Source organism: Benincasa hispida, chromosome 3, assembly GCF_027475165.1.
Source record: "Benincasa hispida cultivar pf3 chromosome 3, pf3_genome.v1.1, whole genome shotgun sequence".
Taxonomy (NCBI): domain Eukaryota; kingdom Viridiplantae; phylum Streptophyta; class Magnoliopsida; order Cucurbitales; family Cucurbitaceae; genus Benincasa; species Benincasa hispida.
Genome location: NC_143480.1, coordinates 38,981,596 through 38,994,822, shown reverse-complemented (window position 1 = coordinate 38,994,822; position 13,227 = coordinate 38,981,596). Strand labels below are relative to the sequence as shown.

Below are 13,227 nucleotides of genomic sequence, written 5' to 3'. Positions count from 1 at the left end.
CTTGGTACTCTAGATTGAGTTGTGGGACTCAAAACAAGCTTGAATCAAGGGAATTTTGAGAAATGCTCACAGCAGCAATCCAGTTGAAGAACACCTTCTTCACCACGAATTTTCAACTAAAATTCTATTGATTGCATGCCTCGAAATCACTCCAATCTCTTCAATATATTGCAGATCATCATGCAAGGAAGATAGTTGCATGAGGTGCAGCTCATGCTTGGAGTAACTTAAGGGAAAAGTGATAATGGAATAACCAGAAATTTCATTCATGTGTTTTCATCTTTTCCAACTTTTTCCAAAAATCAATTTCATTAATAAAATTAGAAAAATTATTAATTTTACAAAATTAATTTTTCAAATAAAATTAATAAATAATTATTTAAATAATTATAATTAATTTTAATTAATTTAATATCAAATATCAAATAAATTTTTACACAAATCCACCTTCATATATTTAAATTATATTTAAATGTTAGTTCTCTTATTACGTTTAATTCTCAAAATTAAACACGTAATTATATCTCATATAATTACTAATTCCCTTAATTCTAATTTGAGCGTTTCAAATTAACTTATCGTGCTACTCTAGAACTAATCCATTTACGAGTTAGTAGTGGACCTCGCGGACCTACACATCATGGGCTCCAACGATCCGAGATTAATGGACTAAACTCATGAGACCAAATTATATATTATGTCCACATGATTTAACATAATTAGTCGTAATAACGACTGGATCAAATATCAAAACTCTCTCAACGAAGGTGGGGCCCCTTGTTCAAAACAACCTATTCAGTCTTATCCCTAAAAAAATAATAATATTTTTATTAAAAATAATAATCACACGCACCTCGCCTTGCCCCACTGCTTTCAAATCAAAATTTTACAACGTGGGATTCTCCAACGAAATGTTAGTTCCCTCAAAGATTAAATTTTCACCCAACATTTATGATTTAGTTACCTATTTTTTCTCCAACCAAATTCATTAATAATAATAATAACTCCACTTTTTCTACCAGCTCAATTGCCAAACTCCATTTCTCATAACCCGCAACCTCTTCCTTATACTAGCAAGTCGTGTACATGGGATGCGATTCACGTTCCCTATTTTTAGAATTAGTTTGGAAACTACTCTATTTTTGTATTTTGTTTTCCGAATTACATTATTTAAAAAAATTATTAATTGTGTGTGATTGAGTTTTTAAAGTCCTTCAAAATCCCTACTTAAATCTCTAACTAGACTAAATTTTAATTAATAAATGGTTTAAATCTTATTTTCGTACATAATTATATTCTATCTTGAATTTTAAGATCAATCGAGTAAGGAAATTTTATGAAAACATAAGTATTAGCAGCTTGATAGAAAATATTAATTAAAATGATTAAATTGAATGACATAAATATTAATATATAATGAAATAACATATCAACTTTTATAAATAAATTATATTTCTAAAATTGATACACATGCATCGCACTATTATTAAATAGGTCGTTATAGTCTAAAAATTCAAATTTCGAATTCGATTAACTTTAATTATTTATATTCGTCGAATGCACCATTTGGTTGATAAATACATGGGATATTAAAATATTGAGTGGGAAAATTTTCCACCCGAATTATATTTTCGTTTTTATTTAAAAAAGACAAAATAACCTTGCTCTCGTTGAGAGGCGAACTCAAGACCTCCCGAGCTAAACAGGTGCTCTAACCAACTGAGCTACGAGAGCACGTCGGACGCTTGAAACATTTATTATAATTTATCTATATTTTTTAAAAAGTCTTTCGTGAGTTCTTAGTGAAAAATTAAATTGAAGAAAAGCATTTCGTACCATTACCATGCACATGAAAGTATACTTGTAATGACTTACCTTTATTAATTTTAAATATATGTACTTATGAAATTTGAACAAATTCAACCATTGATTTTTTTAAGTTAAATTATAAGTTTAGTCTTTGAATATTTACGTACATGCCTATTTAATTTGAAGTTTAAAGGGTTTCTAATATGCCTCTAAACATTTATATTTATGTCTATTTGATCAATAAGCTTTAAAAAATGTATATTATGTCTTTAAACGTTTAAGTTTGTGTCTAATAAATTCCTAAATAAATTTTAAATTTTGTGTCTAATAAATTTTTAACCCATTTGATATTCGTCTAAAAATTTATAGATCTATTAAACATAAAGATGAATGCTTATTGTTGACATAAAATTTAAATTTACATATATTAGATCAATTTTAATTATTTTTAAGAAGCTTAAGTGTAGCCATCCAAATTCGGGAAATTGCATTCATTTATTTTGAATTATTTGGTTTGTATTTCGAATTTTGAGCTTCCAAGTTTGTTTATTTTGAGGATGTAAATTAATTCAAATTAAACTTCATCAAAGGTATGGAACTAACTTAATTATTAAGAATTGAATTTAATTTTGATTTTGGAATGGATGGATTTCAATTATTGGGTTTGAAGTGAAGAATTTTTTTTTGGTATTATACTTTTGTGTGCTATTGGGGGAAAAAGAATTATTTGTGGTTTTTTTTTTTATTGAGAGAAATGGGAGAACTTAGGGTTCTAAAAAGTTTTTAATTATATAAAGGGTGCCTCAGTTTGCATGCAAAGTAAAGAAAGAAAAAAAAGAAAAGCAAAAAAGGGGAAATTCTTTTCCTTCCTTATCGAGCAAAGCACACCTCCTTTTGGGTTGATGTCGTAAATCTCGTGGGTTTTGTAGTTGTAATTGTATTATACAACAATTTACTTATCTAATAAAATAAAGATGTATTTCATTTATCATATAGTTGTATTTATCTACAAAAACCAATAAACTAAGACCCAAAGTTATTTTCTGAAACTCAAACATGTATGTAGAGAGATACAGGCAGATCATGTTTAAGTGATAACCTAAACGGTATGTAGTAGCACTAAAAGAAACAACATATACGATAGCTAACGAAAAAAGCTATAATAGACTTTTTATAGCTTTTTTCAAAACTCCTGATAGCCCGTGTTATTAAAAGTCTAGGACTTTTTATAGCATTTTTCTAAAGCTATAATGGATGCTATTATAAAGTATGAAAATGGGTGGGGGACAGAAGTGACACTCTCTCGCTTTTGAGAAATAAGGAAAGTAAAAGAGAAAATGGGTGGGGATAGACACTTCTCAAAATGTTCCTCTCCTGTACGCGTACAAAAACTTTTTTCATTTTTTTTCATTTCATTTCATAGCCTAGTTTGAAAAAGGTTATTCTCAAATGCTATAAAAAGACATTATTCGTGTAGTGTAAATGGATAGGGCTGAGTACCTTATCCTTGTGACACTACGAATACAACATGCTTTGTAGTTGTTACAATTGTTTGTAAAGTGTTACAAATGATCTGATCTGGTCATTCATGTGTAGACATGTGAGTAGAGATGTTATATTCAAAGAGTTTGTAAAATATCAGACCATGAAATGTATAGTCTCTCTATATAACATCGTTGATAGATGAGACTTGTATTTCATCAGGATGACCATAAGTGACTTAACCTGAATCTTGAGTAAGTTGTGAACTCCTGCCTATAAAAGCGGTCCTTTGATTTGTATGGGTAAGAGTGACCAGTTTCGCTGACTCAATATGCCTACCATTTTGGAGATTCGTCTGATCAGGAAGCTGAGAATACAACTATACAAGAAAGAATTCACTCATTCTCTATAGTTAGAGACTGTAGATAAATTACTCCTTTAGCTGATTTCGGGGCTTGAACAATGTGACACCACACCCTCTTCTGGCCTGAAAGAGGTTTGGTCATAGTTGAACTATGATTTATAGTTCATTAGAGGGTCGATGATACTTAAGGAGTTATATGTAACTACTGGGGAAAAATAGTAATTTTGGTCCCAATTGTACTTACGAGCAATTATATCCAATGGACATAGAATTATATCTATAGTGCAAAGAATGCAGTTGTTAGTTTTTAGTGGAGTAACTAACAATGTAAGTTGATAAATTTAATCAAAGAGTTTGATTAATTAATCGAGTACCATTGGAGCTTCAAACTATAGGTTCATAAGGTCCCTTCGTTAGCTCAATTGGGATAAAAATGAGAATCAAATTAATTCAGATTAATTGAATTGTTCAAATTAATAAAGAGAATTATTTATATAAAATTAGATGAGATATAATTTGAGAGAAAATATCAAATTTAATATGAATTTGATTTATATTAAATAATTGAGAGAATTTGTTTTTATAATATTAAACTAAAGTGTATATATAAATTAAATAAAAATTAGTTTTATTTAATTTTAAATACATAAAATAGGTTGTTAATTAAAGTACATATTAATTAAATGGAAATCAGTTTTATCTAATTATATGTATTTTTAATAACATACACCTTTCATTTTCTTCAATAATTTCTGTTATTATTATTTGGAATATGAAAAAAAAGATTCTTTCATCTTCTACTTACACTATTATAAATATTCCAAAATGTACTGAAGTTGTAAGGTGTTGAAAATATTGAATTTGTTGAAGGTTTTGATAAAGTATTTTTTCTCTCAAAACAAAATCATTCTTTCGCTAAATTATTCAAAGAAGCCCAACATTCTCTATTATTTTCTACCCTGAGAATATTGAAGTTCATGTAGTGATGTCTATTGCTTTTTAACACTTGTTGCAGTGTTTTTTATTGTTCGTGTTCGAAGTTTTTGGGAAAGAAATCATAAAGAGACTAGCTTCAAGGGTACATTTTATGAATCTTTTCTTCTTTTTAATTTCTCTCTCTATATATATATGTATGATTAATTGATCATGTGTATTTTATTTCTGTCACTTATTTTTTTTACGCATTATATAAAATTAAAATTAGGACGCGATCTTTTCTGCAATGGGTACTCATGTATCCTTTCACCCCCCTCCCCCTGCCCCGCGCGAAGACCCTCATGCCCGCTTAGCTGACCGTCACTTGATCTCTAGCCAATGGCCTCAAATGTAGCCACTCAATCGTCGACCAGTCAGCCGTACGCTTCGCCGACTAGACATGAGCCGTGTTGTCGAGCCTCGAACGTGGCCCGCACTTGGCTCTAGCTCACGCGTCTCTGCCAGTCGCCATCCGCGTCTGCGTCGCACATCTCTTTCAGTCGTCCGCCGCGCCTCCGTTCGCTGGAATCTTGGGTTTTGGGGTGAGATTTAAGATTTATTTGGTTTTTCTTGAATGGGGTTTTGAACACCCACTGAGTTTGGATTGATTTAAGTTATATCCATGTTGTGTTGATGTTGGCATTAGTGTCTTAATTCTCCCAGAGTCTCGTTGTTTGTAATATACACATTGTTATGAATAAAATAAAAGTTATTTCATTCTGGCGTTTACTCATATCCAATAAACAAAGCTCCATGGTTATTGTATGTAAACTTAAGCATGTATATGAGATATACAAGTGGATCATGTCTTAAGTGATAACCTAAATAGGTTTGTAGTATAAGAATTAAGGTGGAATACTTGATCCTGGTGACACTACGGATACGGTCCGCTTTGTAGAAGTTTGCAAGTGTTGTAAACTACTACAGATGGTAGATCTTGACCATTCATGTGGAGACATGCAAGTGGGGTGTCCTATACAAAGAGTTTGTATAAGACCGAACCACGAGATGATTAGTCTCTGTATATAACGTCGTTGATACTAGAGACTTACATCTCACCTAAATGACCATAGGTGATATGACCTCAATCCTAAGTGTTTTGGGAACTCTTGCCTTTGAGGGCGGTCCTTTGATTAGTATGAGTGTGAGTGGCCAGATTGCCAACTCAACATGCCTATCTTTTTAGGAAATTTTCTGATTTAGAAGTTGGGAACTCAGTCACACAAGATGGAATTCACTCCTTCGCGGAAACAGGAGTAAGTAGATAGATTGCTCTCTTAAGAGCTGATTCCGGGGCTTGAACATAGTGACCATAGCTTCTCTTTGGAAGAAAGAACTCAGTCATAGTAGGACTGTGACTTATGTTCATTAGAGGAATCAGTGGCATTTAAGGAGTTAAATGTAACTATAGGGGCATAACGGTTATTGGCCTAACTGTACTTACGAGCGATCTGTGAAGGGTTATCGCACTGTTGATTGGTTAAGATGGACACATAATATATCTGTAGTAAGGAGAGTTCAGTTGTTGGTCTTTAGTGGAGTGCCTGGCAGTTACCGGATGGTGGATCCCGTGATTAAAGAGGTTAGTCAGTTATTCACATACCATTGGAGCTTCAAGCTACAGTTCCATAAGGTCCCCTTGGTAGCTCAATAGATTCAAGTTGACGATCAGTTCTTGGTGTTGATTTGAAATGTTCAATTGACAAGAGATAATTCGATTATATATGATATGATTGGTATGGTGTATAAGATACATCAAGTGGAGGGTTAATGTAAATGAGATTTACATTAAGTATCATGGAATAGAAAAAGAATTATGGTTTTTATGTATCATGAGATGAAATATTAAAACTATAGGTTATAAATATAGTATGGTAAGTTTATTATCATATATATTTATAATAATATTAATTATTAGATAATTATCCCTTTTTCTCTAATAACCAATTGAGTGGGAGGTTATTGGTGGTTTCATGGTAACCGTGAGATAAAAGGAAAAATGTTTTCCTAAAATTTAGACGTTGTTGATTTGAGATTTCTACTCTCGGAAATTACTCACGGCAGCTGTCAAGTAAATTAGATTTGCTAAACGATAACTTGGAGAGACTAGACGATCGTGGAGTATTTCTATATGATAGACACTCAGCTAGCCGATTAGCTAAACGATTGTGCAACTTCTGCTAAACGATCACATTGCGTTTGTTAAACGATTGGGCATCGTTTATACGATAGACATTGTCGTCTCCCACTTGCTCAATCATTTACACGATTGTTCTTCTCCGGTCTCGTCCTCTAACTAAGTCCACACAGAGCCCATACTTCTGGATTCTCACACCGAGAATACCAAGGTGCCTTTGTGGTGGTGTCATACTCAACTCGACACTAGTCGAGATTTTGTGGAGGTTCGTTCATTGTGTTCGTGATCTGGGTGATCGTTGTGTTCGAGATTGCTGTCGATCGTGCAATGTAGCGATCGAAGTGTTCGCGCATTCGTGGTTATCGTCTTGCCATGAACGAGTGTTTGTGATCAAGGATGTTGAAGATGAGTCTTCAAAGATATGTTTGTTCTTCTCTTGATCATAGAAAAGCATGATGTAACTTCATTTTATGCATGACCATATATTTCCATTTACTGATTGTAATTGTTGTGGTTCAAATACGATTGAAATTTGAAACAATCCTTCCGCTGCTCATGGAAATCCTCATGTTCGATTTCCTTCAGTTGATACTCAGATCGAAGTTTCGAGGCGTTATTCGACACTGTCCAGCAACTTCGATGACAAAATTGGGGCATTTTCGACATACTTTGCGGGTAAGATAGCAATTTTCGGGTTGCTAGAATTTAGATTTTAACCCTTGAAATTAAATGTCACACATAAGGTTGGGTTATAATTATGGATTGATATTAGATGTGTTTTTTAGGGCAATTCAAGAGTGTCACTCAAGATAAAGAGAAATTTGGTTGGCTAATTACCTGGACTTAATATCAAGGTAAACTACCTACTGCCGATTCGTCCTCAAACCCAAGTTGGTGTCAAGTATGTGATTGTGTTTTGTATGTTGGTTTTAAAAGTTATCACGTATTTTGTTGGACTGTTGGGGAAAAATTGTGGTGGCCTAAATATATGCTATGGAAACTATGATATTATGTGATGTTGGGTGTTTGTTTGATGGATGTATTTTGAGATTGCTTTGAACCTTCTCAAGCATGATTTTAAGACTGATTGTAAGCTTATGACTATGTTAGACTAATAGTGACTATTAGTATTCTTATTGAGCTATGTACATCGTATGTCGTGAACCTTCGGGTTCACACCTTATGCCTATGATTGGCCCCTCCAGGGTCACTACTTATGAAAACGTGTCTTCGGGTTCGTGCCTTATGCTTATGCCAGTGCCTATGCCTATGATGCGTATTGTGCACTTAAATCCCGATAACAGATCACCTAGTGAGCCCAGTAATAGGTCGCTTACTGGGCATATTTATATACTCATTCGTTTCCCTTCATTGAATCAAATTAAAATTGATTTTGAATCCTAACGAAAATAATATTGTATATTTATAAGTACTTATTTTAAACCCGACACAAGTGACCGGTTCGAAATCACTCCCAAATATATGCAATGAGCATTTGGATTCGAATTAAAAAACGGCCTTCTTTGTTCTCTAGCTACCTCCAAGATCTCAAACACCAACTGCCCTTTTATCTTTTTTACACATATGAAGTCAAAGACATGTGATATCTGCTGCCCCATTTATTTGATTTCACAAGGTTTTAGTGGAAGAGAAGGTAAGATTAAAAAAAAGGAGGGAGTGAACTTAGGCTTTTAGAATATGGTAAAAAGATTATAGGATGATCTTCACATGATACTCACAAACATTTGTACGATATCAGTTCCTGTGGTTCAATTTCTTCCGCTCATGAAGCTTTTAAGTTAACAATAATGGTTGGTGCCTAACATGCCAAGTCTCTCATTGATTTACTAAACTCACCACCATATAATAACATTTTTATATATATACCTATCCTGTTCCCATTTCTCATGCATGTTCATGAAGATGGAAGCTTCTAGTAAATGGAAATCAATGACCACAATAAGGTAAGTATAATTAGTCTTTCGGTTCATACACTTCATGGCGCTCTGTTTGAGATTGTTTATACTTCTCGTTTCTTGTTTTCTAGTATTTTGTTTCTTCTTTTCAATAGGAGAGGAATGTAATTAGGTTGAGTAACGGTTTTTTTTATATTATCATTTACCAAACACTTTTGTTTTGAAAGAAAAAAGCGAACTTGGACTAAAAGTTTCTATGTAATTCACTTTTCTGAGTTTGGTCGTTCTCGTCCAGATCCGAAGACGAGGAACTCGAAAATGGCGAAGCAGAGAGGAGGAGGAAGAAGGGGAGAAGGAAAGGGGTGGGAATGTTTTGTAATTCAGATAAGAATTATGATATGGGGAAGGGAATGGTACTAGACCCAAGGCTGCCCATATTAAACAAATGGAACAGAGTTTTTCTGGTGGCTTGTCTAGTGTCACTATTTGTGGACCCTGTGTTCTTCTTCCTGCCGGTGGTGAACGCAGAGGAGGGGTGCGTGGAAATGAGCGGAGCGTTAGGGGTGTCATTGACGGTGATTCGGTCCATGGCAGATGTGTTCTACATAACACACATACTAGTTAGGTTTAGAACAGCTTACATAGCTCCCTCTTCTAGAATCTTTGGAAGAGGAGAGCTTGTGATTCACCCTTCCAAAATTGCTGCTAACTATCTTATTTTCGAGTTCTGGCTTCATCTTGCTGCTTCATTGCCTCTTCCACAGGTCCCTTCTCTTTTGCTGTTTCCTTATAAAATATCATTCTACTTTCAAAAGTTGTTAGAACAATGTGACGATCATTACGTTCTAAGTTAGTACCACACATTTTAAGATCCTTTCGCGATTGTAAGACTTTAGTCAAACGATTATTTTGAAACGTCTATAAATGTCCAAAGTATATCGTGACTAAATATTGATGGTGTCTATTGGCCAGGCATTCATATGGGTTGCAATGCCAAAAATGAGGGCATGGAGTTACTTTGTTCGTTTCTCCATTCTGTTGCAGTACCTTTTGAGGTTGTATCTCATCTTCCCTTTATCTGATCAAATCATTAAGGCCACTGGGGTTCTGATGAAAACAGCTTGGGTTGGAGCTGTTTATAACCTAATGCTCTTTATGCTAGCAAGCCATGTAATTAACACTCAAGCTCTCTTATATATGCAATTTATCATTTCTTTTCCTAATCCATATGACTATTAGATCTTGAACGAAAAGTTGATGGACGTGTTTGCAACATCTAATCATTAGTCCGTCAATTGTTGGTACAACTATTCTAAAGGATCTTTGTCTATCTTAAGATAGTTTTGAAACATTTATAAACGATAAATTGATTTATATATGTTTAGGTTTTGGGGTCGTGTTGGTATCTTTTATCCATAGGACGACAAATGGAATGCTGGAAAAAAGTATGCAGTTTGGGGCATTACTTGGATTGTCAACATGAGGTTTTTTATTGTAAAGCTGTAGAGAGAGATCCAAACAAAAACAAAGCTGCTTGGTTTCAACTTGAAGCAACTAATATTACAAATTTATGTCATCCAAGTGCCACCAATTTCTTTCACTTTGGGATTTTTTCTGATTCTTTTGCATCAACTTCTTCCCCCTTCTTCAGTAGGTACTTGTATTGTTTTTGGTGGGGATTGAGGAATTTAAGGTACTTTAGTTAAAATTCATTTTACTTTTAAGTTTAGTCTCGAATGAAACCAGCTTTCGAGTAATTTCAATTTAAATGTGTTTTATTTTTCGCAGCTCTCTTGGACAAAATTTGCTAACAAGTAGCAATGTGGGAGAAATCAATTTCGCGATTGTGATTGCCATTATTGGCTTGGTGCTTTTCGCACTTCTCATTGGGAATATGCAAGTAATTACCCTTTTCCTTTAGTCCAAATTATTTATTTTTGGGTCTAGTTTTTATTTGCTTCTTAAATTTTAAAATTTTACATTTTAAATTTCATTTCTATTTAATCATTAGATTTCAAAATATTGCAAATTTATATTTGAGATTTAAGTTTTATTTTAATTTGGTCTATAAATTTTAAGATTTACATTTTTAAAATCAACTTTTTTTTTTTTACTAAATATTCACTTTTTTTAGTATTATAAAATAATTATAATTAATTAAGTTTTGATGTGTTTGGCATTGAATTTTGTATTACAACTTTCAATTTTGTGTTGGTTTTGTAATTATGTGGGTATATATATAAAAATTAGACTTATCTCCAATCAACAACATTAAGACTAGAAGAATGGAGAGTAAGAAGAAGAGACACAGAGCAATGGATGCAACACAGACAATTACCAAACCAATTAAAACAGAGCATAAGAAAATACGAACAATTCCGATGGATGGCAACTCACGGCGTTGACGAAGACCAAATTTTAAAATCCCTTCCTCTAGATCTCCGACGAGAAGTCAAACGCCATCTCTGCCTCGATCTCCTCCGTCAAGTTCCTCTGTTCGACGAAATGGAAGAAAGAATGTTAGACGCAATTTGCGAGCGATTAAGACCCTGTTTAAGCACTTCCAACACTTGTTTACTTCGAGAAGGCGACCCAGTTAATGAAATGTTGTTCATAATCCGTGGCCATTTGGATTCCCACACCACCAACGGCGGCCGGACTGGGTTCTTCAATTCGAGCCGTCTTGGGCCGAGTGATTTCTGCGGTGAGGAGCTGCTCCCTTGGGCGTTGGATGATGACTCTAGGTCCACGGCGGTGCTGCCGACGTCGACGAGGACGGTGACGGCGGTGACGGAAGTGGAGGGGTTTGCGCTTGTGGCGGAGGATTTGAAGTTTGTGGCGGCGCAGTTTCGGAGGCTGCATAGCAAGCAGATCAGGAGTACTTTCAGGTTTCATTCGCATCAATGGCGGACGTGGGCGGCGTGTTTTATACAGGCGGCGTGGTTTAGGTATAAACGGCGGCAGAAGAAGGAGGATGAGATTAATATCGTGGTTAATCATAGATCGTTGGTGAAGCCCCTTCAACTTGATTTCTCGGTGGAAGATAGATGAAGATGATTGATGAAGATGAACAAAAAAAAAAAAAAAAAAAAAACGAAAAAGAAAAAAAAATGTGTTTTTTTAATGTCTAAGTCAGCATTGGATCCAAGTAGATAATAAGGATAATGATAAGTTGATTCTGATTCTATTTTCGAAAATTGTTTATAGATTCTGTGAATAGTGGTGATTATGGAAACAATGTTTTTTTTAGTACATTTAAAGCTTGAATGTGAAAAGTTTAAAATGTATAACTATATCTTTTAAAAAATTAAAATATTAATAAATATAGTATTTTAAGTTAGTTACTCAATTGTTTAAATTAAAAGATATATTATATGTTATATGGTATTATGAAATATGAAATAATAACAATATATATCTTTTAACATAAAACAAGTTTACAAATTTATTAGCAATAACTTATATTCAACATAATATTTAGTAGATAACTATAACTAGTTTTATGATTTATAAATATATTATCAAATATATATTAAAAAATTGTTTAAATTAGAATTTAATTTCTGAATATATTATTAAACACATAGTAGCTATCACTGATAGTTGCTATTATCGATAGCTTTTCGATTTGAGAAGTGTGCTATCAGTGAGAGTTTTCAATTTGAGAAGTGTGTTATTAGTTGTTATCGTTGATAACTGCAATCAGTGACAATTTTCAATTTTAAAAATGTGTTATCAGTTGCTATGACTAATAGCTACTGTCAGTTGCTATCAGTGATGCTACTATTGGTGAATATCACTTATAACTGCTGTTAGCGATAACAACTGATAGCTGCTATTAGTAATAGCTTTCAATTCGATAAATGTGTTATCAGTTAGCTATCATTCATAACTGTTATTAGTGATGCTGCTATTAGTTATAACTTTTAATTTGCGAAATGGTCTATCGGTTGCTATCACCGATATGTTTCTATCAATGATAACCAAATAGTGGTTATTGCTAATATGTTTCTATAGTAATGTTTTGATGCTTTTTGTTGTTTGAATTTGATATCATGTTATACTTGTTTGTAAATAATCGGGGTCTTTTGATTAATTTGTTGATACATATAGTGTGTTTATATGTCGTTAATGATGCATATAGGTATAAAATGACATCCTTCTACATTGATAGTCATAAAGGATATCATGATAGCTACTATCAGGGATATCTTTCTATTACTAGTATTTATACATTATATAATGTAGTATTTGAGATGAAAGAACTCCTTGAGATTGTTTGATTGTACATAAAAGTTTTCATTGATAGTATGATATCATAGTATCATTGATAACATGTTATTTATGATAACATATTATAAGTGATACTACTGATAGACTTCATACTCTTAAAGTCCTATAAAAAAGAAAAAAGAAAAAGAAAAAACTATTGATCGGTTTGATTAAGTTCTTATTTCTCAATTTTTTAAAAAATAAACTTGTTTAATAACTATTATTATTTCTTATTTCAAACTTTTAATAAAAGTTTCTAAAAATGGTGCACA

At 33.1% G+C, this 13,227-nt stretch overlaps 1 protein-coding gene across 1 annotated transcript; it reads left to right on the top strand.

The window, feature by feature from the left end:
• Positions 1 to 8,586: 8,586 nt before the first annotated feature.
• LOC120072588 (protein CNGC15b-like) lies at positions 8,587 to 11,880 on the top strand. The gene is made up of 6 exons (XM_039024983.2): positions 8,587 to 8,731; positions 8,979 to 9,447; positions 9,656 to 9,853; positions 10,069 to 10,376; positions 10,472 to 10,583; positions 10,934 to 11,880. Exons 1-6 carry the CDS (start codon positions 8,679 to 8,681, stop codon positions 11,732 to 11,734), a joined length of 1,941 nt encoding a protein of 646 aa, XP_038880911.1. The 5' UTR covers positions 8,587 to 8,678; the 3' UTR covers positions 11,735 to 11,880.
• The last annotated feature ends 1,347 nt before the right edge of the window (positions 11,881 to 13,227 follow it).

Excerpts from the sequence above, each read along its gene's own strand:
- LOC120072588 (XM_039024983.2), top strand. The coding sequence starts at position 8,679 with ATGTTCATGAAGATGGAAGCTTCTAGTAAATGGAAATCAATGACCACA. Across the intron at positions 9,448-9,655 it reads CTTCATTGCCTCTTCCACAG|GCATTCATATGGGTTGCAAT; the intron begins GTCCCTTCTCTT and ends TCTATTGGCCAG. Across the intron at positions 10,584-10,933 it reads TTCTCATTGGGAATATGCAA|ACTTATCTCCAATCAACAAC; the intron begins GTAATTACCCTT and ends TATAAAAATTAG.